The sequence below is a fragment of the Antennarius striatus genome, chromosome 16 (genome assembly GCF_040054535.1).
Source record: "Antennarius striatus isolate MH-2024 chromosome 16, ASM4005453v1, whole genome shotgun sequence".
Lineage (NCBI taxonomy): Eukaryota > Metazoa > Chordata > Actinopteri > Lophiiformes > Antennariidae > Antennarius > Antennarius striatus.
The window spans coordinates 13,396,887-13,424,831 of NC_090791.1; the positions used below are offsets into that span (position 1 = coordinate 13,396,887).

Sequence of the window (27,945 nt, forward strand, 5' to 3'; positions counted from 1 at the left end):
GTAACTTCCTGTCTGTTGCCGTTATTAAATGACTATCAGTAGAAGTTATTAAAACATCTCTAAGTGCACTCATTCACACATACCTGAGTGTTCCATTGATCCCAGTCCAACAGCGTGATCAAAATGTCTGTTACATGGTTCAAACACATGCACACACTAGCCATGGCTGATCAAATCCACTATTCATTCTGTCTCCTGTTGCATTGTGGAAGTGGTTGACAGGAATACCATGAAGGATATTACATACTCAATAGAAACAGGAGACAAAAGTGGATGATATTCATCCACTCACTGCATCAGCAGACATGACTTTAGTGACTACTACTAGTCACAAGATCATCTAAGCAATGAAGATGAAACTTTTTTTAAAAATATGAATACAAAAATAATTAACACAATGTTTATTAACTGCTTAAACATACATTGTATATCATCCTGATGTTATTGTAGTGATTAGTATTGAAAACAAGATGTTTATCCAAAGGGTTCAGTCTGTTTTGAAGGTGTTTTTTAAAGCTGTATTCCCTAAGAACGTTCATTATAGAACTTCATATTCATTGTTTTCTTTATGCTGATTACAATAAAACGCATTTCATGTATCAAATGAATTTTATTTATAGCTGTGTTGGTTTAAAATAAAGTGCAGACGTAACAAGTGATATTTTTCAGCTGGTGTATTGTAACTGGAATTGTCCTCTTCCTGGAAAGAAAACTAAATTTCATGTCAAAAGCTTAACTGTTTCAGTTTTAATTTCAGTTCTAATTCTGTTTACTGTTTATCAAGTTTATTTTTCCACTGGACAATGAGTTTGAAAATACTTAGAGGTCAATAAAACAATGTACGAATTATACAGTTTTATGTAATATTTCCAGGAACAAATGATATTTACCTTAGAATTAAATCTTTGAACATTTTTATATGACTGAAGGCGTATAGTTTTTTCTTTTGCTTTTACTCTGGAGTTTTGAACTTTCTCTGACCACACGGTGGCGCCACAACCACACTCATGAGTCAATGTGTTCTGAGGACAGACAAAACTTTTTAACGTTATTTGACAAGGAAGCTTGTTTCACAGTAGCCAAGGTTTCATTTCTCTAGAAGTAAAATGTCACGTTTTCTTTGGAAAACTTCTACCAGGTGAAAGAACTATTGGTCGTACAAACTAAGCAGTTTCCCAAACACTTCTCAGAGACAAATATTCTAATGCACAGAGGTGTGAAGGGAAATTGGAACAAAAGACAAAGAGCATGTGCATATTTCCAGTTTTGTTCCGGGTTTAATCACTGAAACAGATAATGAAGCTCTCCTCTTCTTTCTGGTTTCAGCTCTGTCCCTGAATGTCCTTGGGTGGTCTTGAGTGCTTAGTGATACAACAATACCATAGTGCGACCATTACAGAACTGTTTTTTTTTTTATAGTTCAGAAACCCACTGTTGCCCTGAAGCTGAGGTTTAGCAGCAGACCAATGGATATGCATGTTTATTTTCAATTACAGAGCAGCCAAACAACCAGGGGTTGTGGTTTTATGTGGCATTACTTTGTGACAAGTTAAAGCCCTCTTCTTATGTGAGGACTTCTTACACCATATTTTTTAAATACATACACAATCAGTGATACAACACAACAAACCACAACACCCTGATGTGTATGTGTATTACCTGAAGTCTGACATGACAGCATACCGATTGAACAGAGCGCTGGGTTTACTGCACTGCAGAGGCAAGACTCACCATGAACCAAACCGGTCTAGACCTGCCATCCAGTTGCCATGGAGAAGATTAACACTGATGAATTCAGAGCCAGTCTGTGGTTGCACAGTGCCCATGTATGTGAAACATGTTTTATCACTGATGTATTTCTCATCATCTTCCTCATTACCAAACTGATCAAAAATCATGATGGGCAGCAGGCCTCGAGGCGTCACTGAGGGCAATACTTCACATTAAATAAGCTTCTCAGAGCTCAGTTGCATGCAGCGTCGTTAAAATGTCATTTTTCTTTTCTTGCACAGAAGATTCAAGGTGTTTAATGAGGACAGACCACAGCAATATTATAGGACCCTTATCTGGGGTTCAATGTAAGTCTGCTCTTCAGGACGCCATATGAAACCCATAGCTCACATTCAAAATACATTTCAAAAAACAGCAAAAGGTGAGCAGATTCAATCATCACCATCATCATACCAACAATTCCACAAGAATGAAAGTATAATACGTCCAAAAACATTCCCAGTACCAGGGAAGCGAGGGACATGTGACTGTACTGAAAACGTAAAAAAAAAAAAAAATAAGACACTGAAAAGTACGGTAAACAAAAGCTCAAAATTCATTGAGTTGTTAAAAAAATAGATATTCCCTGCCCTCAATCAGACGCAAAAAATAAAACAATCAACACAGTAAATAATGGAACATGAGCACACTCAGGTTCAAAGCTGCTTAGTTTCCATGGCAGCACTTCCCAAGCCACTGGCAAAGGCAGCATCTCTGAGCTTGCCAATATTTTTTTAATGTTCTTAAAAAATAGATGCATACTAGATTTATACAGTATTTCATAGATAAAGTCACAAATGATAAGAATCATAACCATACTTTTAAAAATGTTCTTGCAAAGTTCATAATACATTGATTCTATTTTTTTTTGTTCTGTTCAGTCCCATATGCATATGACAACACGCTTGTCTTCTATCATGAACATGTTAAATGTTTGGTCAGTCAAAATGAGAGCACCATGGGGGCACGTGTGTGCTTGCGTGCATGTGATGGTGAGTTTGTATGTGTCTTTCAGGGGTCAGAATACTGTAAGAAAGAAAGAAAAATTCAAATGTGCCCGATCAAAATGACTTGTTCACGTTTAGACTGTCCCTGCAGCAGGAAGGGGGCAACACAGAGTGTAAAGGGTATCGAGGCCTCTGCCCTGAACCTCTTCTTCCTCTTCTCTTAATTCAGTTTTAGTCATGATGATGCCAAGAAGTAGCTCAGTGCTTGTTTTTCTTTGCTCTCTCTCTTTTGGAAAGTTGCATGATTTCACACATCTTTTGATTTAGGTCCTCCAGAGCCAAAGTAGTAGACCGGTGCATTGAGGGTTTCAGGTAGGTTTGTGTGTTTCTGTTTCATTCTGTCCCCAGTTCCTTGACTCCTGCATGAGAAGCAGTGGTTCCTCGTCGTCAGCGCTAAGAAAAACTACTCATATTCCAGGAACTGTTTATGGTAGAATAAGAGATACCTAAAGAGGAAGAGGAAGGGGAAGGGGAAGGAATAAAAACTTTTAAATTCAGATTTCATTCTGTATGGCGTTTTAGCAGCACCCCTAATGTCCGCTTTCCATTCTTACCCTTCACTATCAAGTACATCTTTAATGCTGGCCTTGGTGATTATCGCATCATCGCATTTGAACCACTGATCTTTGTGCTGGCGGATGAAGCTGGTGTAGTGACCACTTTCTAATGTGCCTTGGTGATTAACCACCGCAAATAAGGAATACCTGGAAATAAAAGGCAAAACAATTATTTTTGGTCCATAAAGGTTTTCCTTAACGCAGTTTTATCTGCCCTACAGACACCTTTAATTGCTGTGAACCCTGTACCGTTGCTTATTATGATTTTTTTGTGCATTCAGGCCTTATTAAGGGCCATCTCGTGTTCTGACTCTTGCCTTCTCTAAGGTAACTAGTCAATGGTTTTAGGACTGAATTACCAGTAAAAGCCCTGGAAAATGAAAGCTGTTCTATCTGTAAGGATGCAGGGTACTATTAGCTCTTAAAAGACTTGAAAAATAATTTCATTTGAAGAAGTCAGATGTGTTATTGTGATATAGCACAGTGTTGTGAAGCCAGTCTGTTGTGAGGTTTGTAAAAGGTACTCACTTATTATCGTTGTTTAATACATCAACCGTTTGCTGGTACTGTCCGTTCATTCTGCTTTCTTTACTGCGGGAAGCAGGACAGCCAAGAGGTGAGCATTTATTTGGCAGCATGCATGTATAGACAAGCTGCAGTGACACAGAAATCCACTAGGGGGCAGAACCATCCTGTCAATGAAATCTAATATCTACAATGTCCTCTTAGTGATCTTTGGATCTCTGGTAGCTGAATGGATGCTACATCCAGGGGTGGGGCTGCTGCTGCATGCTCTACTGACACTACAATTTATTCATTGAGAGCATTTAATAATGGTTTTATGGGAAAGATGCAAATGTGTGCAGGTAGCCGTTACAATCTTGATAGTTTGCCATGTAAATATGAGCATGTAATAAAGCAGTCGAATAATCCTCTACATGGCGTTTTAGGTTTTGTTTATTTCTATCTAGATGGGAACACTAGTCGGACAAGACTCACTGGTCCAGAGAGGTTAAAGAGCCGCTGGGTGGAAGCTTACCTGGATGCCATGAAAGGCGTCATGTCCAACTCTAGAGGGAAGGAAACGTATGTAGTGATCTTCCTCCGCAGTTTGGCAGAGTGTTCAAACCGCTGGGGATGACCAGTGAGGGAGGGTGAGGGAGGATAAGAGAGGGGGAGGGGCCAAGTCAAAGAGAGGAAAGGGGGAGATAGAGAGAGTGGGGGCAGGGGAGATGACATGTTTAGAGGAAACAGCTTCATCATCATCGTCATCATCACAAGACGGGAAATGTAACCTAACTATGAAATGTGAAAATGCATGTTTTTCACCTACACTTAAACGTTGAGGACAACACAGTAACAGACTTTGATTTATTTTAGACAATCTTCTTGCAGCCTGTTCCTACGAATATCATAAATACCTTATGGAGCTGTAATACTGTTGTGATAAATAATATATGACAGTGGAAGACTGGACGAGACGTTAAAATCATAGGTGTCCTGGGAGGGACTGTGTGAAAGGGCTACATGGGAAGACGTAATGCACCAACAACGGAAACAAATTATCAAGTTACCTCATTAACAAACAACGTGCCAGACAGCTGCAGTTTTGACAATTTTGCCTCACACACACACACAAACACACTAGTATATGGATAAATCAGTGCAACTGGCAAGAGTGAAAGACAAATATTACCAGACAGTGGATATTAATGCTTGTGATTCTTAGCTGCGCGTTGCCAGTGGTGGACTCACCTTGAGGTGGAAACATGCTACGATGGGGAGCTTCTTCATTGTGAGCTGTTTGGTGGACTCCTGATAACTATGGCAGCCACCACACTTGATTTTGGCACTGCTTCCTAGATGCTCAGGCCGCGTAAACCTGCAGCAAAAGGGATGTAATAAGTACAAATTTTAAAGATGATGATGAAGGTATTGGTTTTATTGTTTGATATTGCCTTTTGCTCCGCAGGACACAGTCATAGTCCCATAGATGACAGTGACATAAGGCTGATTTGATAATATGTAAAAATTTGCATCAAGTCTGTCTGGCGCAGCCAATGTGTGGGTCAGCTTACCGAACCCTGCAGCCACAACACCAGTTCTGTACCTTTAAGAGACTTGATGCAGCAGCTATGGGTGTGTGAGGAACCGCAGTTCAAAAAAAAAAAAAAAAAGTAGTCATAAGAAATGAAGGCAAGAGAAACAGAGGGGGAGGATTAGACGAATGCAGGAGGTAGAGTAGGGCATGTGGAAAAAAAGAATCAGGTGGAGAGGGACGGGAATGGAATAAGATAAGGAGGGAGGAAAATAAATTGCAGAAATGAAGAGCCAGTAGAAGAGGTCACACCTGCTCTCTGCCAACCTGGTTGTGGATGATCCAGGGATATATAGGTTTTTGTGCTTGAGCAGAAACTACACGTGACCCGTTCGCACAAGTGGAGGGATTAGTGAAATTGATTCCACGAAAAGTGGCTGACTGACAACCACAAATGTGAAGAAGTGGAGGAAAGGGGGAAAGGAAAGTAAGAAAATACAGAAAAATCTAGCTTTTTTTGCACACTTTATAAATGCTGTTCATTTTTCACCTGACAAATGTTTTAATATAGTAAATGTTAATGTGCATTAGCACAGTGGAGCATATGAAATGCCTCTGAGCAACATCACTGGATCATTTAACCTGACCAACTTAACCTGACAGGCAGGAAAACAAAGACAAGCAGCTTGGTGTCGGCTGGGAGTGGAGCGGTACCTTCGTAGGCAGTCCGTGAGCGTGGTGGACCCTGACAGGTGGCTCTCTCCATTCACCATACTGCCATCCCCTCCAGGACTGAGGGGCCAGAAGGGCGTCGACGAGCCGGGGAGGTCCAGACTGATGTCCCAGAATGGATCTATCGTTGTCGAAACCCCACTTGAGGGTTAAAAAAAACAAAACAGAAGGAGGTCTGATGAAGATATTTATTAAACTGTTGTACTGTTTCAAAAAAAGAGGATGACATCAATTGCAGCACGAGATCTTGAATTTACACAACCTCTGATCGTGAATTTTTTAGAACCTGTTGGTAGATTTAGTTCGTGCGAGTGCATATGCATGATCCTCGCTGTTCTTCCAGGTTCATTTGCAATTCAATGAAGTGTTACATCAGAGAAAATTGACTTGACAAAAGGAATTTGTGCTATTTGAGGATGAACAGTGTGGTGGACTGTAACATGGGCAGAGCGGAGGCTTCTAGTTTAGAAAGCATCCATAAATATATGCAAATGGAGGACAGGCTGCTACACAGTGTTACTGTTCATTAGATGAGTAGGCAGGTGGATATAAACATATTCATGATGGTGAGAACATAATCTGCAGTAGTACTGCATTGGTTTGGTGGTATCTGCATTTTAAAAGCCTAATTGGACAATTTTCTATTAATTAAATATAATAAAGAAGCATTTATAACATTAGCAAAGGGGGTTGATTATTGGACTGTATCACTAGAACTATATCTGTAGTGCAGGCAGGTAAAGTTGTGCAGCTCTGAGCTCGGCTTGCTTGCTCCTCTGGGGAGCTGCTTTGCGGTTCAGTGCAGTTCACTATAGTAAATGCGACAAGACAGTTTCGGGGGGAGGCAGGAAACGCATTGGTTGTGTTGCTGTCTAGACACCCCCCCCTCCCCCCCTTACAGTAGCTCACTGAGGACTGGGCCTTTGAATTAGAGCAGTGGTTCTGCCACACCAGGAGTGTCAAATCAATCAGACCCAGTGGTCGGAGACCACTGTGGCTTTAGACACAGATTGTGACAGATGGGTGATGGATGAATGGGTAAATGTAAGAAAAAAGAGGGGGGAGTGGAATAGGTAGTGATGCATGGCTCCAACAAATTGATCAAATAGCACATCTCTCAGGTGGGCATTTGGTTTTGAGTGATTTGTCTCCGTTCTTTCACACATCATTAAGTCACAAACTCACTGGCAAACTTGACAGGTAACATCTGATTGCAGGCCTCCGGTGAAGATTTGGTCAATGATGCAGTTACAGTGGTTTGGATTGTTGGCCTTCTTCCCGTTGTCATCTCCTGTAGAACAGAAAATGCAAACATTGTAAACACACACACAGATAACAGTGACTCCTAAGCACCTCTGAAGGAGTCCATAAAGCCGTCATTCTCACATTATCATTTCCCTGCAGCGAAGCCCACCTGCCACTTCACACCCCCCTGGATTCTCTATAGCTAATCGAAGCGGGTCGTGCTGGAGGGTCTGTAGGGGAGTCAGCCCATCCTTTACTGCAGCAAGGCATATTGACATTCCTCACGCTGCTTGCTTGCTGCCCTCCTTGATACACACCATTGTCAGTCTACTTCAGTATGTTTCCAATACACTGAGCCACTTTGCTCTGTGGGTGGATGGAAGTTATAGCTCCACATGGGTGGCTCAGAGAAATTGACCCAGCCAAGCTACACTCTTCTCAACCACAACTTGCTCTGCTTCTTTATGTTCATCAGTGTTAGTCCGAAATGAAAATGCCGCAAAAGCCTTCAAATAAATTCCTTTGATCTGAATGCGATGTGCATGCTGAGAATGGCACTTTGAATATATAACTTACTGATGGTGTCCCCTTTGCAGTGCCTATGCAGTACATCCAATGCTGCGATGAGGAACTCGTGGGCATCTTGCTGTTCATAGCCTGCGAGGTGACGTGCGTGAGTCCACACCAGGTGCAGCAGCCGGAAGGGAATGTGGGGCGAACGGTGACCCGAGTAGAACTGAGAGCAAGGAAGAAAGTCGAAGAGAGAGTGGGGGTAAGGATAGACTGGTCAGCCTATTTTTACAGGTGTTACTGGGTGCATTGTATTCTATAACTTCTTTGCAAATAGCTGTACTGCTTGGTGTTATCTATAATTCATTGCTGAACCATAAAAGACATGTTCTGTCAGTCTGGGTTAGTTTCTGACTCATAGCTATCATCAGGTATGAATGAATTCCACCAGATGTGCCTCAACAGCGCTAGCTCAAAAACAAAGCGTATCTGTTGAGAGGAGACGTGAGGAACATGACAAAGAAGACAATGTGAACGGAAAATGGTTGTGCTTGGAGAAAAAAACAAACAAAAACAAAACATTCATCTTTGTTGCCATGGCAATTCGATTAAATGATGATCCAGATCAGGGACAGGAGATGTAGATAAAAAAAGTTGCAAAGCTGAGCGGCAAATGACAGTTAGTGAGGTGCAAACATCTAATAAGGAATTTCAGGCAGAGCTCATTAATGCCTGAGAACGGCTCTCATTTCCCGACACAGAGACTCGACACACTCCTTGGTTTATTCTCTGCAGTCATCTCTGAAATCTGATTGAGCTGTGAGTAGGAACAAACGTTTGCTGCAGATGTCTCCTAAATCTTACGAACACTGTTCCTATTCACCACTCTGAGGGTGGATGACAAATGAACAGCCCTACACGAGGAGTGGGAAACGGAGAGTGAGTGTGGCTGATCAAAGCAGGCTGCCTCTCACCTTCGCATCTAAGCAGCTCTGTGTACGAATGTGTCTGAAGAGTCAAATACTGTATATTTAAAAGAAGGCGAGTTTAAAAAGAATAAAGGTAGGGGATGGAAGATAGGAATCAAATTAGAGAGTTGGGTAGAATGCATGATAGCAGAAAGACTGCAATCATATACTGTGTGAGTGTTTCAGGGAGTATTTCAATTAATGTGTGTTCATGACTCACAGTGAAATTAAAAATAGTCTGTCTCTCTGGGTGACAAAGGTGACCTATTGTCACCTCAGGGCAGGGCTGTGTGTGTTTGGAGATACAAGACATTGATGACTCAATTCATTATAACACTACTTACCATCTGTAGGCCCATATATACTGATAAGTGAGAGGGTGTAAGGGAAAAAAAGGAAACAGTGTGGGAGCGGATCAGGCAGAAATTATATAACGATCAAAGAAGACGAGATGTAAAATACTAAACTTGTGTCAGCCAGGATTTAAAAGCTGTAAGTGGCCACGAAACATAATACGCATCGACCAATCAGATTAATTAAACATAGAAATGTATTATACGTGTTGCATGTGCCTCTGCATGCCATTCAGTCAGAATTTTTCCATCCCATCTGCCTCTCCTCTTTGGTCTCGACCAAAAAGCACACAGCGAGTCAGCTGCTGGTTACACAGAGAGAACATTCTGTCTTATAGGCTTCCTTTTAAACAATCTTTCATTTTGTGGCTTATTATTAACCATACATTTTTCCTTTGGTTCATGCAATAAAACCAATTTATGTATCAAGTTCATGCACCCAAAAACGTGTCCATCATACCTCCTGAAAGAGCTGCGACATCTCACACACCAGACAGGAGTTTGATTGCATATCGCATTTGTGTCTGTCAGAGAGAAAGAAGTCTCGCAGCAGTGGCGTGTGTGTCAGCGCCTGGACAATACAGTTCATGAAACACGTGTTGCCCAGGTTTATTAACCCTCGTAAACCTGCAGGGCAAGACCAAGAGAGCAACAGTGGAGAAAACAGTTAAATATGGCATGAAACCAAATCTTAGCAGTTGGCATACTGTATATCATCAATAGTTTGAGTTATTGACAAAAATATGACGTTCATAACGTGAGATCTAGACCAGTTATTTGTCTACTACAACTTTTTACCTTGAAAAGAAGCACAGATTTTTTTAAAGCATTCTGAATCACAACCACATCAGCGACAAATCAATGTCATCTTATACATTTTACTCTAGATTTCGGATTCGATTTTACATGGGGATGGAACGCCACAATTTGTCCATGCTGCTGCATCTTTTTTGGAACATTTGGAAAACAAGTTTCTGAGGTGGGGGTGAATTCTGACCCAGACCCTTGTTCTGCCTCTCTTGGTGAACTCTCTCTGGGGTTACCCAGTCCTACTGACCTTGGGAAATCAATCTTAAATGCAAGCGTGACCCCAATTACACTTACACGATAGGCCTTCGTAAAGACACACACAAAAACAACTACAAATAATCCCCAGACACACACACACACGTAATGTGTAGGAATGAAAATCTTTTTTAGACTAGCAACATATTGCCCACCTATGGTACAGTTTGTTGTGATTTTCCTCCGCTTTGGATTGTGTCGTAGTAATTCTAGCTCTCGTTTCGTCGGCTCCCATGTTGTGAATTTCTCTCCTATGCCTGTGGATACGAAAAATAAAAACGAATCATCTCTGAGATATCAGGTAGCCTCGCAAAGAAAACTCAATTAAAGGTCTTTTTTTTTCTTCTTTTTAATAGAAAACAAAATTATCTACCTTGCAATTTCCAGGCTTTCCTCTGTTCTTCTTTGGCAATCTGTTCCATTTCTTTGTCATATATGTAGTCCTGACACACAAAACAATATATTCCGCCGTATAACAAGTCTATCGCTGGAAGCACGGGGGGTGTGGGGGGGGGCAGGGAGAGAGATTGAACCATAATTAGAAATAGATTTTTTGACCACAGTTACCCACATTCTGTTACTCATTCAAGAAAACTGCTTTCTATCCATTGTCCAAAATTCTCCATTTTCTGCAAAGCATTTCAATTTCATTTCTTGCACTGATCAATTATTTTGAGATTTGAGGGGAGAAGAGAAGAACAGGTGCATTTTTCTCCTACCACCACCTGGGTTTTCAATGAACCCATCATTCTCTTCCATCCAAAAACTCCAGTGATACCTCATCTCTGTTGCCGTGACAACCTATTTTTAGCTTTGCTGGACATTTTTCTGTTTTTGGTGTACTACCCACACCGAGAAAAATGAGTAAATGCTTCATAAATCTCCTAGATTCTATTGTTGTCTGAATTCCATGTGTACATGTACTGTACATGGTATAAGGCACAGAGGGAATGATATAGGAAGAAAAAACAAAGAAATCTGAGAAGCACAATAATCATCATGTCTTCTTCTCTGTGCGGTAAACCATGGTAACATCATCTCTGTTCTCTCTGGACAACAGCAATCCCCAAAGAGAGAAAAATGAGAGCAATCTAAATGGCTACAAGAGGAAGAAGATATATGAGACTAAGAGTACTGAGTACAAAGCACCGACAGGAATTCATAAATCTTGCTTACTTGAGTGAAGGGCAAGAGGAAACTATTATAAGATGGGGTGGTAGAAGAAAAGGAGGTAGAGATGTGAAAAGCATCCAGAGAATGAGGTAGCTAGACCAAAAATAGGATAGGAAAGGAGTCCTGAAAAGGGAGGTTATAGAAAAAATAAGATAAAAAATGTAAAAGAAGTCCTTCTAGGGGAGATTGCTATCTAGTAGACAGGGGATTTTGATTTAATTTGATTAAAGTTGGATAGGAACAGAGCACCGGCGTCAGGGAGGTTTCATGAAAAGCTCAAAGCTAATTAATGCTATAGCTTCGCAAGCATGTGTGTGCATGCATATGTATTCGTAGTGTGTGTGTGTGTGTGTGTGTGTGTGTGTGTGTGTGTGTGTGTGAGTGCATGTGTGTGTGAGTGTGAGTGTGTGTACATGCGTTTGTGTGTGCATGCATGACTGTATCCAAACTGTTGAGATGTATGAAATCAATTTAAGCCATTGGCAAACCCGCGAAGCCACATACTGTGTCGTTTCCATATTTAGCTACCTACGTCACAATTTATCACAATCAAGCTCATTAGTGTCGGCTTTTTATTCAGTATAAGCAGCATAGGTTTTCTAATGGCTGTTGATCTGTGATGTCAACCACCCCCTTGTTGCTGTACAAGGGGAAGCGTACAAACTTAAACCCATGACATTTTACTAGATAAGACATTACCACAAGAATAGTAATGCACTGCGGCTAGAGAGAGGTTCAGCTCCTCTTCTGCTCAGAGGAGGAAGTTGCCCAAAGTAATGCGGTAATCCTTCACTGATAATAGCTGCTGCTGCAGTGGCCCACAGGGCTGCATGTGAATGTGAGGGCTGACGTGATGGGACTGAGTCTTTGGATGCAAGGTAGGACAATGCATTTGGGAGCGAGTAGTCGGGCTTACCTAGATTGTGTCTCTTGTTTTTGGCGTGTTCGTGGATGTGTTTCTTCGTAAAACAGCCAAAAAAGACACAGTAGAGACAAGAGTGGAGTCGGTTCAGGTGGGCGCCGCACATGTGACATATACACGACTTGGCCTGGAGAGAAATACCAAAGATAGGAAGGAGTTTGGGAGGAAACCAAGACATGAGAAGGAAGTCAGTGCTGTGATAAACTCCTGTACAACATGACAGAGCCCCTAAACTAAAAAAATACAGCAGCGTAGACAGACAGACTTCACCACCTGGCTAGAAAAATCCAATTTTTATTCTCCAGTCAGTCACACAACCATCGGATGGGTACAATGCTTGAAAGGGCACAATATGAGGAAGAGTGTATGACTACAGATTCTGTTGATGTATCCAATGCTGTTCAATAGGAACACATTTCCACACTAAATCTTTTGTTCTCAGACACATAGAAGGCATGAGTTTCCTGCTTGATACACTGATGAAGCTAGCCAGGATCAGTCTGGAACACATTGCAAAACTAGCCATGTTTGCCAACAGCGCCCAGAGGTAACATGATTAGAAAATCTTACATTGAAAAACCAGCAAAATACTTGCCCCAAAGGTGTTTCACAGAAGCACAGGTTACAATACATTCATTGCAATGAACAAGACTAAAAAAAAGTGCCAAGAGAAGCATTATTAATCTTTGGGCTGAAGACAAAGGGGAAACTCTTAGGGGAAAGGTGAACGCAGAACGTTTTACCATGTTTCCTTGATGTGGATATATCTACTTTCATATGACAAAAATAAACATGTCAACCGTCAATGTGTCCTTTGTCGATGTTTGTCGCCTGCCTTGTAAGGTGTGTGTGAGCAGACAGCAACAGGTAGAATGAGAAACCCACAACAGAGATAATGAAACAGACTTCAGGAAATCTTTCAACAATGATATTCGTGATTAACGAAAGAGATACAGTATCAGCCTTGTATCAAACATCTGTTTAACAAGCAGACCACAGACTTGGAAAAAGGTGAAATCTAATCTGCCCACATTAACATTGTCACCTTTTAATCCACAAACAGTTTGTTTCCCACAGTCATATTATTACTGTTGAAGCCTGTTTGCAAAGTTTGAAATAAACATTTATTTAAGATTTTATGTCATAATATATTTTATCAAGGCATTTCTGTTGAACTGAGAGCTCGAGTTTAAAACACGAACTTTGATTTCTTCAGCTCATTGTAAAAGGCATGTGTGAAAAAATAAAATTAATTCAATCATCACATTTTATTCTACCACAAACAGAATGCAGATTGTATACTATAATTTGTCATAATTTATGCTTAATCAGCGATGATGACACACAGTTTCTGTTACAAGATAAAATACTGCAGGAAAGCAGAATGCGCGTCTGTTTTGAGGTGGAGACATGTAATAAGAGACAAAGTCGTTCAAGGTGCAGCTCTGCCGCCATGAGTCGCCCACTCGGAGAAGGGAAGACAGAAAGAAAGGACATCTCAAGGAAAGGTGATTAACAACAAAACTAGACTGAAAATACTGCTAGAGATTTACCAGTTTCCAGTTTCTAGTAGACTGAGAAACGAGGAAGACAAAGTCACACACTCTGACACACCTATCTCAAGCTACTGGACATGAACTCAGTGGCACTGAACTGCATTGTCTGCCTGTTTCTACCCTTTGAATCGAGAGACAAAAGTATAACCATACACCAAACAGTCCAGCCCAGAAATATTTGTACAGTGACACAATTATGATTTGGGATCCGCATGCAACCCTACTTTAAATGAAATAACTAAATTAAATTGAAGCGCAGACTTTCAGGTTTAATTCAAGGAGTTGAAAAGAAAAAAAAAATCCTTTGAAACATTTAGTAAGTGGAACCACTTTTATACAAACCTTCTGTCAGGGGCTCAAATTTTGTTGAGAACTTTACAGGCAATGACAGCCTGAAGTCTGCAAGCCATGGACGGTAACTATGGGTTTCTACCTTTGTGATTGCCAGCTCCTTACCACAGCTGTCTTCAGTTGTTGCTTATTTGTAGGTCTTTCTGCCTTGAATTTTGTCTTGAGCAAGAGACATTCATGCTTGATCATGTTTAGATTGCAGAATACTCCACTTACTGGAATTAAATACTCCTGGTTTGTCTGCCCAGTTTTTTTTGGGTCATTATCCATGTGTAGAATGAAGCACCGTGAATCTAAGCAGAAACAGTGTCCATTAAAACTTCACAATTAATTCTTCTGTCACATCATCAAAACAAACCAGTGACCCAGTGCCATTGAAGTCATACATGTCCATAGCACCAGACTGTATCCACTGCATTTTACAAAAGATCTAGTGATCCTTTGGATGACCTGTTCTAAGCCTTCTTCTTCCCATCACTCTGGTACAAAATGATCTTAGTTTCATCTATCTAAAAATGCTGTTTCACTACTGGTCTGGCTTCATTAGATGTTTTTGGGAAAGTGTAATCTGGCCTTTCTCTTTTTGAACCTGATTAATGATTAAAGTGGTATCATATTTGATATACCGGTACTTGACCTTTCAGGATTTTGAGACGTATATTTTCTTCCAGAGACCCCTGATGTATACAATCAGACACATGCATCTGCAAAACAAAACATTATATATTCATTCATTTTCTGTACCACTTCCCCACTTTTGCGAGTCCACTGGGGTTGCCGGCGCCTATCCCAACAAACTTACCGACATGAGACAGGGGGACGCTCCCGACACATTGCCGCAATACGGCAACATTGTACAAATTAGGCACGTAGGTACACATTAATGTCAATTATTTAAACCAAATATATCAGAAGGTTCCTTTAAGACTTTAATTTCAAAAAAAATATTTCACTAGTTTGGGATTTAAAGGGTTAAGTAACAAAGCCTGTGTCAGTGTCCCAAAATATATGGACCTAACTGTATGAGCAGAAAAAAAATATTATATCAGTGAAATTGAATAAGTTACACAAAGTTAGATGACAGTAACACCAATGTGAAGAATAACGTACTAAGCCTTGTGTGTGAATAAAGCAGAGTCCCTCGCTTAATTACTCATGAATGAATGACTGAATAGCTAAAAAATCCAGTGCTGCAACACTTCCAGTCAACTATTCAATGGTTAGATGTGAATTGTTTGGAAGCCTTTAAAATGATTTTGACCATACTGTATACTGTATATCAGAAAGAGAAACAACTTAATAAGCTCAGCTAGTCAATCTGTGTTCTGATTGTGTTAAACAAGTTCACAAATATGGTTGACACAGTGCTACAGGTCAACTAGGCTTAAAATCACATTACATTAACTAACAAGAGCATGGAATCACTTATGACATGAAAAACAAGGAAAAAGGAGCTAAATTATTTAATATTTTTATCAAAAACTCTGGAGCCCAACCAAAGTACAGTTGGGAAATATGACGGTGGTAGAAATCATTAACCATTCAGATGAACAGTGTGACCTGTGAAGACTTCTCCATAATGAACAACTCACAAAAGCCATTTTTACTTTTACCAATATAAATCTATCTTTAGGAACAGGCTGCAAAGACAGCACTTGGGAGACTATGAAATTCACTATAAATGATTCTTCCGTGGGAAAATGCCCATTCCATGATGTCATGGGGAAATGTTCATCCTAGGTGAGGAAGATCACATAGTAGTGAAGGCGCGTCCTGGGGTGTAGTGGCTCGGAACCAACTCTCCACATTAACCTTGTAATTCCGTTGTAAATTTGTATAATGACAAATAAAAGCTTCTTCTTTTCTTGTTCTGCATCAATAAGTCATGCACACTGTGTTTGTGACAGGCTGTGTACCTTTCTTAACAGTTATCTGACTCCTTATACATTTTTGCCCATTTTTTAATTTTATTTATCCATTTAATTTTGCTCAAAGTTGTGAATTACCCATTTTCCAAATAACCTGAGTTGATCCTTTTTGTTTGGTAGTGTGCAATGTGATCACTTTTTTTTTGCCTGAAAATACACAAACGTTTGGTGCAGATGTATCATCTCAGTCAGCTCTTGGCAATGGACCTAAACAGATTACTAGGAGAACACTGGCTTCTGCTGGCTAAACTCTTCATTGTGAAGACAAATTTATCAAAAAAAGTTGCTATCACTTATCCATATCATATTTGTATGTGAAAAGTAACAGTATCAATGCTGATGTTCTGAATCTTATTGTTACATTTACTTAAGGTAGTGCTTCCCCAAATGTTTTCTGTTAAGACAAAAGCATTGCCTCCATCCCACCCACCCCATGCCCACCCTCTGCCATGCATGCTCTTTGGTGTGTGTGTGTGTGTGTGTGTGTGTGTGTGTGTGTGTGTGTGTGTGTGTGTGTGTTCATTGCACAAAAAAATATAGTAGAGGAGATACTCCCTCTTTATACCAATAGTCCCTCGGCACACTACATGAAGACATAAAAGCACCATTGCCACCTATTGTAGTGGATGTGCAATTACACTATATTCTAGAATGGCATTTAAAAAAAAAAAAACAGTATAGATCACACTCTAGGATTTTGCCCCATTATTTGAGAGCCACTGTCCTAAGAGAAACAACAAACATGCTTCATTACATTTTTCTACAACTACATTTGTTTTTCTTTCAAAAAAATGACAAAACGTCTGGACCCCTCCAGTCCATATCATCAGTAGGAGTGGGTGGATTCTTCTGGAAATTGTGCAAGAGATGGTGAAGGAAAAATGGAAATAACAGCCCCATGCAGACCTTTATTTGTAAGGACAAGTTGACAAGAAGGCACAGAAGTGATTCAATATTCATTTGTTCATGTCATGGTACACTGGGGACTCGAGGATGTCAGACAAAACACCAGACATGTACGTCCACACAATGCTGCAGAGACAGGCTGCAAAACTCACAGTCAGGTCTGTGTTTTGCTGGCCATTATTACGCGTGGGCTGGATTGTGATGACATTGCAGTGAAGGGGATATTCATGCTCTCAGATCTTAAGCTCTGTTATTACTTTTATTGATGTATTGGCTAGGCTGCTATGAAAAGGTGTGTGAGAGACGAGGGGCATTACCACATCAGCAGGGGTGCTTTTCCAACAGAAATGTATGGTGAATGATTCTAAGACACAAACTCTTAGAAAGGATCAGGTCATTTAAGGAAGATGGTTTAATTATTTAATTTTATTAATATGGTAAGAAAAGAGGGGCAGGTAATGTCGGGGGTACAACTAATTTCTAGGCTATATGTTACTATTTGAATTGCTCCTACCTGGCAATGTAAACCTTTCATTTCTCCATCACAAAAGGCCTCAAGTCATCTAGAAAAATGATCTTTGAGGATACAGATGGGAAAACTCACTCTGTATTGGTGTGGATAGAAAACAGTAAATATAAAAGGAAATATGGGGTGCACATCTTTAGATGAAATATGTAAAAATTCACTGAATTCTTTCAAGCCATTCATGAGCAAATTTCATGAAAATCATTGAAATTTAAATGTGCCCAAAACATCTAATATGTTGATTGAACAAACTGAGTGACTGCCTCAATGAACTTTGCGTGAGCTTGAATGTAATTCTGTATGGCAGTTTTAAAGATGTGGATATACCTACTTGGCATCATTTATGTATGTACGGACAGACAAGTGTAACCTTTTATATGCACCCCTTCGTAGAAAAGGAAAAACTTTACTTTCCCAGCTCTTCATCATCCACTTTCTTGATGGCTCTTTTGTAGGCCAGAAAATCTATCGAAAATCTATCTCTGTGCTGGCATCGTCCTCCCTCTGAGCTCTCTCCCTCTCATGAGGGTTTACAGTTTTGTCTATTCCTCAGTGTCAGCAGTCCTGCATATCTCTCTGCCTAGAACTTTCAATGTTCTATTAGATCAGGTATTGATCAGTGGCTGGGTCAAATGACTAGAACAAGTGTCTGTCAGGTAGCAAGCTCACATTCTTGCTGCACTAGGTTGACTCTCCCTTCTGAAATGTGCTCTTTGAGGCGAGTCAGGCAATGCAGTATGTCCATGAAAATAACCCACAGTTAAGTACAAAGTAGTTGATTGATGGAAGAAGAGACACAGAAAGGCATTAGCAAGATTAATGGATCTCCCATACATCTTTAACCTGAAGATGAGAAAACACATTATGCTCTGTGGGTCCACCGAGTCTGTGACCAGCTGTCAAGTTAACAAGCCAAGTCCAACAATTACAATATAAATCTTCCAGTTCTCCATTTGTGTGTGTGTGCACTTCTCTGAATGTTTGTAAGTGTACATGTGTATATTCTATATGATAGCAGGGCACAGAAAGGAATCAGTAGTGACACCAGAGTAGCAAAACATCTACTGGTCAACAGAGTAGTCCACACAGGCTGTAGGAATAGACAAATGAACCTGTGCATTGCCTGGATTGATTACGAGAAAGACTTTAATGCAATGCCACACACATCCATAATAGAATGTCTGGAAATGCAAGATCAACAAGACACTAAGTGCCTAACACAACCTGAGAGGTCAACCTGAAGCCAACTGGCCAAGTCAACATCAAGTTTGGAATATAACAAGGGAATGCACTGCTGCTCACCACTGCTGTTCTGCATGGGCCTGAACCCCCTCAGTCAAGTCACGTCAAAAAGTTGATACGGATACCGATTCCAAAGGGGCAACAATCATCTATATTGATGTATAGTTGTATGCCAGGAATGAGCAAGAAATTGATTCACTGATCCACACAACCAGGAGGAAACACTGAACATCCAAGAATGAATAAAGAAGATGGTCCCCAGTGATGAACTTCTCGGTAAATGCCTCAGGCAGCAGAAATGAGAGTGATGAGAGTGACAAGGAAAATGAAGTGGCTGAGTATCAAAACCTACCAATGGTTAAAAAATGGTGGACTGACAGACAGCACAGAGGCACAGATCATGGAAGCACAAGAATATGCCCTGAATACTAGGGATATAGAGGCCAAGATCCATCACAGTACATCTGACCCAAGGTGCAGAAGGTGTAAAGAGATGCTAGAGACAGCCCAACACATAGTAGCGGGGTGTAAGATGCTAGCTGGATCAGTATACATGATGAGACACAACCAAATTGGATAGTGTACAGGAACATCTAGTCCATAAAGAGCATGGACAAGAAGTACACACACTCCAATGGGACATATGACTGAAGTAGTTGAGAAAAACAAGGCAAAGATCCTGTGGGACTTCAGTATCCAGACTGACAAACAGTTGCTGGCTAACTAACAGAATATAGTGGTGGTAGACAAAGAGTAGCAGAGGCCAGTGGTGATAGATATGATGATACCACCTAACATCAGGAAGACGGAGCATGACAAAGTTGAGAAGTATTAAGGGTTGAAAGAACAGCTGGAAAAGATGTGGAAAGTCAAGACTGATGTGATCCTCATGACAGTGACCCTCCAAACAGAAAGAGTGGCTTCAACAGATTCCAAGGACAGCATCTGAAGCCTCAGTCCAGAAGAGTGCAGTCCTTTGAACAACAAAGATACTGCACAGAGTACCCGGGCTTAAGGACATGGATACCACCATACAAGGATGAGAGAACTTTTTTTTAAAAAATCTGTATCATGTCTCACACTCACTTTCTCCCATTTCTGTCTGCATGATTCTTCCCTCAACATTTAGGCTAATGCTTTTATACATTCAAACACAGACACTAATGTGATGAGCTGTAACTGAAGAGAAGCGAGAATGAGAATGACAATTATGATGTGGGCAAAGATCTAGTTATGCAGTGTACGCTCTTACTGCTACAAAGAACAGTCCAGGGAGGGGAGCATCCATATAGCATTAGAGAGAATGGATGTAAGAAAACGATGACTCAGCCTGCTGCTTCACACTGTTAAGTCTGTGCATACTTGTCATTACATAAATAGATATACCATTAAAAAATGCAAAATGGTTGGAAAACATACTACAAATTACAACTATGCATGCAAAGACTGGCTCGCCACAATATCAGACAGTATATGCCTGGACATCAGGACTCAAACACATATGCATACAAATAGTACTTATGTGAACAAACTGAGGGAGGCTTGGGAAGAAGACTGATGGTAAAGATCCATAACCATGCAGCCTATCAATGCCTTTGAAGGATGATGTTGTTGTTCTGTCCTTAGTTCACACTATCTCTACTGGCAATGTCTGGACAGCAAAAAGCATTCTCAGTAAATAGCCCATGAGACAAATCAGTACAATTCCAAGTCAATCTTCTCTTTTAACTTTAGTCCACCATCAGTTCACTGTAACTTCTATTGACAATGAAATGCTGCTTGGTCTCTGCGTGAGAACATGTTTCCACTTCATCCAAATGTATCAAAGTTGTGGTTGGGGATTTCTCTCGAGCGCAGTTCGGCCTCATACTGTCACAGACTGCTACACGAACATTACAGCTAAAGACTGAGTCAAAAGCCTCCAGACATCAACCTTTTATACTGTCCGGGAAGTGAAACAGAATAAAAAGTGGATGGACTGAAATAAGAAATAAGAGATATTCACAGTGGAGTTGCTTTGATTTCCATGACCAAAAATATAGTCCAGTGTTTTTTTGGGGAATGTGCGAGCTTGTTTGATATCACAAAGTTTGCAGATGGGAAATATCTGTGATTCAAATGAAGATCAGTTATTATAGTGGGAAGTGGGTGTGCCTTCTTGATTTCAAGAAGCAGTAGGTTGTGGGAGGAAAAGTCAAGTCTTGGAGTCTCATTTAATGACATGGAAATAAATTAGGAAAATAATATGTATTAAGTTAAGATTAATATTTAATCTATACAAGATTATCTAGTATGTGACCAACCATTAAAAGCTGTAACTCAAAAAGGTTTTTAAATACAAATGGATGCATGGATGGTTGAAATTAAAGCACTGATTGTGATGTTAGGGTCAGAGAGGGATGTTAGCAATGCAGATGTTTGTTTGCATTTCATTTTGGTAGTGATCTGGTGCAATACAGAAAATATAATACAATAAAATTAACTTAACCTTCATGAGGGGATGGGGGTGCTGTTTGGGGTACTGGGCCCCCCTCTAATGTAATGGTAAGTTTTTCAGCTTCATAGCATTACTTACTTAAATCATTACCTATAAGCCAGACTGGCTATTTGTGTTTACATAAGCTTGTTCATGTTAGTCAAAGAATAGACACCAAAATATGAAAAGTTAGAAATCCATCACATAAAGGAGTCTTGAACAGTCGCAGAAACATCACACAAAAACACCAAGCATACATTTGTCTAAATCAAAAGTGTGCAGACTGAAGAAGCCTGCAATAAATAAATAGAAATCAACAATTAAAAACATTGACAAATGTGAGTGGCAAGAGGGAGAATCGTGCAAACAGCTTTGTATTTGTCAGCACAGATGGTTAATTGTCTAGCCCTAGCTTAACAAAGGCTGTGTGATCATTTGTCAAACCTTGGAATCACCAGATGCCCAAAACAACCTAACAAGAAAAGAACCTCAGAATGGTCATGTTGGATAATTGCCAGGTTTAAAGTTGATTTCTTTCCAAACAGGAACAAGAAAATCGGGAATAATACATATGTATTGAGTACTATATACAGAATAGAGCAGCAGTGGGACCATTGGTGTACCATATTCTGTAAAAAATAGTATATATAGATCAGACTAAAGCAAGGAAGTATCTTTATATGTCCAATGATGTAATCTGTGTCTTTCTCTGGGGGACAAAAAAACAAGTTCCAAGACGATAACCATGGGGAGTAATTAATCTCAAAATCGTTCACAGCACATTCAAGCAATAAAATAGAATGATTAGTGTGGCTTGGGACTCTGTGGTTGCATAAAAGGGAAGCCATATCATGACAAAAAATGCAAAGTGACACATGATAAGGTTCAAGACCTTCACTTTTATAGTGACCAACAAAGAAAAGACCTGTGAGTGACAGTTATGGAAGAAATCAAGCCGGTTGGGGGACACAATCCGAAATCTGACACCAGCAAACATACCAAGTCTTGTCAACGTGAAAGGATAGAAAAGAACATAGTGGGGGTAGAGGAAAATGAGAAAACTCAAAGCTCGACTATGAACTGTCGAGCAAACAAAACAAACCCACTGAGAACCATGGTGAATAGAAATATTTAGTTTCATAGGGCAATCTGACATTGCAGTGAATATACTGTCTAATATTTCCCCCCAATTTTAACAATTATAGTTATATTATCAGCACTTCAGTAGGCCTCCTGCAGCTCATGTCAACTGTGAAGCAGATCAGATTAATGGTTCTCAAGGCAGCTGAATTACTTACAGAACCAAGTCAGGGAATAGTTTGTACAATAATTTATTGGCAGAAATTCAATATGACAATGAAGAAGTAAAGAGGCTCTTGGCTGATTGAGGTTTAGAAACAGAAGTAAACATATGGAAAACAGGAAGAAAAATATAGGTAGGAGTGAGTCCAGGAGAGGAACAAGCAAGAGCTATGAAGAAGTTGAAGTAACAGATAATGATGCTACGAGCATCTGCTGATGAGGCAGGGAGAGGTTCTGCAGTGTGATGGGCGGCTGATATGACAGATATGCTCACAGCACAGGAATCAGTTGCTCTCTGGGGTCCGCTGTGCATTTGCTGTGTTTTGAGGGTGTCATTTTATGTGAAGAGGGTAGAAAGCACAGCAGAGAGAAGTAAATCTGCCATCACTGAAAATATCACTTTTCATACCCCTCAAATTCCCAGCAAAATCTAGTAAACAATTTCTGTGATTTTCACTCTTTACATGGAAAAGAAAAGTGTTTTGAGGTGTGCTTCCTGATTACTTGATTTATCAAAGTCGTATTTTTTTTAAAGCAGAATGCAATCCTTTCTCTAATCAAAAACTCTTAATCAAAGTGATAGCCATTTCTCCAGAGCATAGCTAAAAAAACTGCCAACCACGCCCATACTTTCCACTCAAAGATAATAGCTCCTGTTCAACCACATGGAAGATTCCTTCAGAGCTGCAGTGTTCCAGTAAACACCAAACCTCCTCCTACAGATGCAGCATATACAATTCATATCTGTCCTAGAGAGAACACCATACAAAATTAAGTATCCTTGACCTTTATGAATGTTCTTGCAACCTCTCACACATTCATAATCTATAAATTAGTCATATGAATGTAACTGGGATTGAAAATTAACAATTTCTGTTTAAAGCCAGGGCAGGTATCTACCAGCCATGCAGTGATCTTTCTCTAGAAGTCCTTTTAAAGGGCAACTGACAATCTGTTTTAACATAAATCTCTACAGTAAGACCTAAGTCCATCAAGGTTGACATGTCACACTCAAAGCAATCAGTCATTGTGTATGCAAATTGCTAGCACAAGTAAAAATAGATTGAGAGGCAGGAGTCCAAGTAAAGACCTTGGAAGACAGAACGGGAACATATTAGAGAAAAATAGATCCTCCTCCACAATCTGTTCATCATTTTGTGAAATGATGAACAGAGTGGGCATAGCAGCCTTTCAGGCTACATAGCACCACCAGTCAAAACCTTTGTGCTATCTGATGACCCTCGACACACAGAACACCTTGACTCGACCAGAACACAATGAAGTGCAGACGCACACAAGAAGATGTTATTTCAAAATGTAGTCTCATCAAAGACAAAATACTGATACATACACACTCATTTATACTTGCTGTCTTCTCGAGTAGGCTATCTACAACATGTTGCTCGATTAACATCTTATTTTATTTTGCAAGGACCATGCATGTAATGTACCACTGCAAAATAGTTTAGGCATAGTTAGTGCTTGTGCACATACGACAAAGTTCACAGAAAGTGATGTGCACAACAATATACCTGTATTAGCTCTGACACCAACACCAGAGAGCATATACTCTTGTACAGTGTTAATGCAACTGTACAGCACAGGCTCATCCCTAACCAATGGAGGATTTTATCCTGGACAGATATGCCAGAGGAATTATTATCCAAATGTTTCCTAATAAAGCATAACAGCTCCCAAGTGACACTGGGCCATGATGCCATCTCTACAAACTCTAATTTGAGACATTCTGACATTTGTTAATGGAATGGGATTGGCAGTGTGCATGCAGAGCAGGTAACAGATTTTACACCAATACTCCCGCACACTACTTGGGAATTGATTTTAGCCTGAGGTGGAGAGGATGATAGCTTGCTGAGGATAGATGAGAAAATAAAAATGAGGAAAAACAGAGTGGCAAAAAGCAATTCGGAATCAATGAAAGATGCTGGCCAATGAAACAGAGTCTGCATATAATGTGAAAATGCAGCCTCCTTCAGTCTCTGAATGACAATGTCTTTCCACCTCCGTTTATGCAGAGGATGCCTTTTTTACTACAGTACTTGCTGTGTCTGTGCCACTATTCTATGATAAGAAATTCAGTAAGGACCACAGGGATAAGCTGACATGCTAACATTCAGAGTAGCCAGCCAATGCCACTGTCATGTATTCAACTAAGCATTTCAGCATTGCACGGACAAATGCAGGATATTTCAGTTTTTGTATTCCACAACTGAAATATGCAGTGTTTGATGTTAAACACAGATTGCCTGCTAGCTCTGGCTATAATTCAGACCAGAACAAACAATGACTACTGCACCTCGAGAGAGCGCACCACCTGTGTATTACTAGAGAAGCACCTGCTCTGCATGTCAGATTACTCACTCGATCACCAATCCAGCTATTCTACATAGTGCAATAAAGCATTGGGAGGACCTTTCTCCAGGAGCCGCTGCTGTGTCTTTTGTCTCTGAATCATTTACCTATACAATCAGTATTCAGGACCTGATGGTCAGAGCATAAGACACTATGCACACACCTAGACAGATAGCTGTTCAATAAAATCATATTGCTGCAAGTATCAACATTTTGAAAAAAGTAACTAAATCACTGCATTGTGTACTTCAGCAGCACAACCAATTTCTAAAGGAAATCTCTGAGATCACAGTACCTTGAAAATTTGCATACTGCATTCCTAATATGAATAAGAACACATATTTGATCTTCTATCCTCACATTAAAGTCACAAATATAAATGGAAATGTAGTTGTGTACCTACATTTTATCATTTGATACATAATCGGCACTGCAGAGCAATGTTTCCAATGACAGGAACATAGCAACATCTAGTTATGTAAGATTACTTAAAGATTCCACTGTCACTGGGGTATTATGCAGTGGCATATGAGAGAAACAGGGTGGAACTCACTTGCTTCAAAAAAAAAAAAAGAATAAAGAAAGAATATGCACACAAAATGTAATCAAGTCAAAAACTGCCAGTGGTAGTGAAAAGTGTGCAGAAAGCTGTTCACGACTTAACAGTTAAATAACATAAAAATATATGAATGAATGAATGTCACCTATCCTTGATGACAATGACCACTAGGATGCTTCAAAGCTGGATAACTGGTATTCACGAAGCATGCTGTCAGTTACGTGGCATGGTATAAAACAATGACATGTGAATTTTGCAAAGCCTTCACATAATTTATTATACTGTTTATTACAATCTGGCAGAGACATTAGGAGTTGCTGTGTGTAGAGAATCCCAGTTAAAAAGCAGCAGTGATGGACTGCCTAACATTTTCTTAACAGTCTTGAGAACAATGTTTGTTGGAATGCGGACAGTGGGGCGACTGAAAATGCATCTCGTACTGAGATGCACTCTTTAATTCTAATGTACAGAACAGTGCAAGAAGTATGACGTTAGACCATATAAATGTGCTAAAAATATAGTATGTCATTGCAATGTTGTGCAAACACAAAAAGTACCTGTAAACGTAACAACTATCTTTCAATAGTAATTTAAAATGACAGCAATTGAGCTGTGTCCATTTGTTTTTCAACTAAGGGCCTAATGCCAAATCCAAAAATCTTATCAGAATAATGAACAAAGCATTACAAAATAATACAAGATAATGAACAAAGATAATGAACAAAATAATGAACATTACAAGATAATGAACAAAGCATTACAAAAGATAACAAGTACTGTAAGGAGCTATGTAGGTTTACATCCAAAATTCAGTCCATTAAATTGAGAAGACACTAGTGCAAAAAGGTAGGTAAGGAAAAGGAGAGAATGCAAGCCAGCTCTACTTTCTGAACCACTAAAGTATAACTTTGAAAATAAAGTGGGGAATAAGTATCAACTCACCAGCTCTGTCCATCCTCCATCACCCTGAAGTACCTATTTTATCACAACATAAAAATGTATCACATAAGAGAGGCATGGATTGTTGAAAGCAGTAAATCAACCTATAAATTGTTTTTAATCAACACTAAGATACAAGGTTAAAGGCTTTACATATTTACATTATGGCACAAAACACACACAAACACTCACACACATACAAACACGCACACACTAAGGAGTTGATGTTACCAAAAACTTAAAAGTTGCTAAAATAAAACACACTGCAAGGCAGTCCAGTGATGACATCACATAGTAGAGAGCTATTCGGAGTGCTGTGTAGGCCGAACAAGTGTGATGACTGCAATAATTTGGCAAAAATGAAATCAGCTGACGTCCCGGCATCCTGACTCAAGTGATTGACTAGTAACAAAAACAACAACAACAACTCACTGACCTACGATTACCGGGGGAGAACCGCTTAAACGTGAACGTAATATATCCAAGTGGGCACACAATGGGTCCATTTGCTATGGTAATGTTAGCCAATGGCCACAACTGTTCTCAACCCAAGTTTAGCCATACAGCTAACGGTTCAGCCTTTGTCAAATCGAACCTCTTAACGAACCTAGACAATCGTTTCACGACAAGAATATTGACTGTCAACTACTTAAGCTAATGATAAACAAGTAGGTGGTGTCGTTAAGATGACTAAGAAGCGAAGACTCTGTAGTAGAGTCTTACTTGCTAACTTATACTACCGGCGATAACCTAGCTGGCTAACCAGTACCAGCAACTTCACTGTAGCAATAGTGAATTATCAGTATTGTATGAAGCCAGTTGAGTGATTGTGCTTCGTGTGGGACACCGCTTGCAGTGTAGCTTCGTGTCTGTCCGTGCCATATTAAAATTGTTTCACTTTTTGTTTTTGAAAATGACATTGTTGCTCCTGTGTTTTTACCTTGCGTCTCCTCGTCTCAGCAGTACCACTCCACACAAAGCATTGGTAAATGACTCGAAGATTTTGTTTCCAATTATCCACCTTATAACCGTTCACATGGGAGCATCCGGTCGGACTCATGACAGACAAAACATTCAGTTTGGGTTTATAGGTGACAACGAAAAGTCTCCTGGATGATTCACTTAACTAGCTGGCTAGCACGAACAGTCTGTCCAGCTATGGTTTCCGTTTGGAATGGGACAATCGATGTAGTATCCAAAATGCTCCTCGGGCATCTGACAAAAACGGTCTCTAAGTAACTACACACAGTTCTGTTCATGTAGTCAGCTAACAGAACTATCACTTCTCTAAAATTTCTTTTCCACTTGCTCTTTTGACAGGTGCCTTTTCCTTTAACGTTAGCTCCTTTTCCAATCTCACGATTAGTTAGCTTTCTTTCTCCAGTTAGCTTGCTAACATTCATCTACGGCTTCGCAATGCCCGCCCAGCGCAATTCATGATTTGCCA

At 40.0% G+C, this 27,945-nt stretch overlaps 1 protein-coding gene across 2 annotated transcripts; it reads right to left on the reverse strand.

The window, feature by feature from the left end:
• Positions 1–431: 431 nt before the first annotated feature.
• On the reverse strand, positions 432–27,881 carry LOC137609662 (ubiquitin carboxyl-terminal hydrolase 22-like). Of its 2 annotated transcripts, XM_068336839.1 has the most exons (14): positions 27,439–27,881; positions 26,502–26,534; positions 12,335–12,467; positions 10,619–10,732; positions 10,401–10,502; positions 9,641–9,807; positions 7,926–8,085; positions 7,290–7,395; positions 6,087–6,245; positions 5,090–5,216; positions 4,374–4,465; positions 3,863–3,925; positions 3,332–3,481; positions 432–3,223 (listed from the first exon to the last, which is right to left on the reverse strand). In XM_068336839.1, exons 1-14 carry the CDS (start codon positions 27,556–27,558, stop codon positions 3,181–3,183), a joined length of 1,569 nt encoding a protein of 522 aa, XP_068192940.1. In that variant the 5' UTR covers positions 27,559–27,881; the 3' UTR covers positions 432–3,180. The 2 variants fall into 2 exon arrangements, with proteins under 2 accessions (XP_068192940.1, XP_068192941.1); XM_068336840.1 differs by lacking the exon at positions 26,502–26,534.
• Positions 27,882–27,945: the final 64 nt, after the last annotated feature.

Bases quoted from the DNA above. Each gene is read 5' to 3' on its own strand.
- LOC137609662 (XM_068336839.1), bottom strand. From the start codon at position 27,558: ATGAGTCCGACCGGATGCTCCCATGTGAACGGTTATAAGGTGGATAAT. The intron at 26,535-27,438 runs GTAAAAACACAG...GTGATAAAATAG, and splicing joins CTGAGACGAGGAGACGCAAG to GTACTTCAGGGTGATGGAGG. The intron at 5,217-6,086 runs GTACCGCTCCAC...CTTTTGCTGCAG, and splicing joins CTCACGGACTGCCTACGAAG to GTTTACGCGGCCTGAGCATC.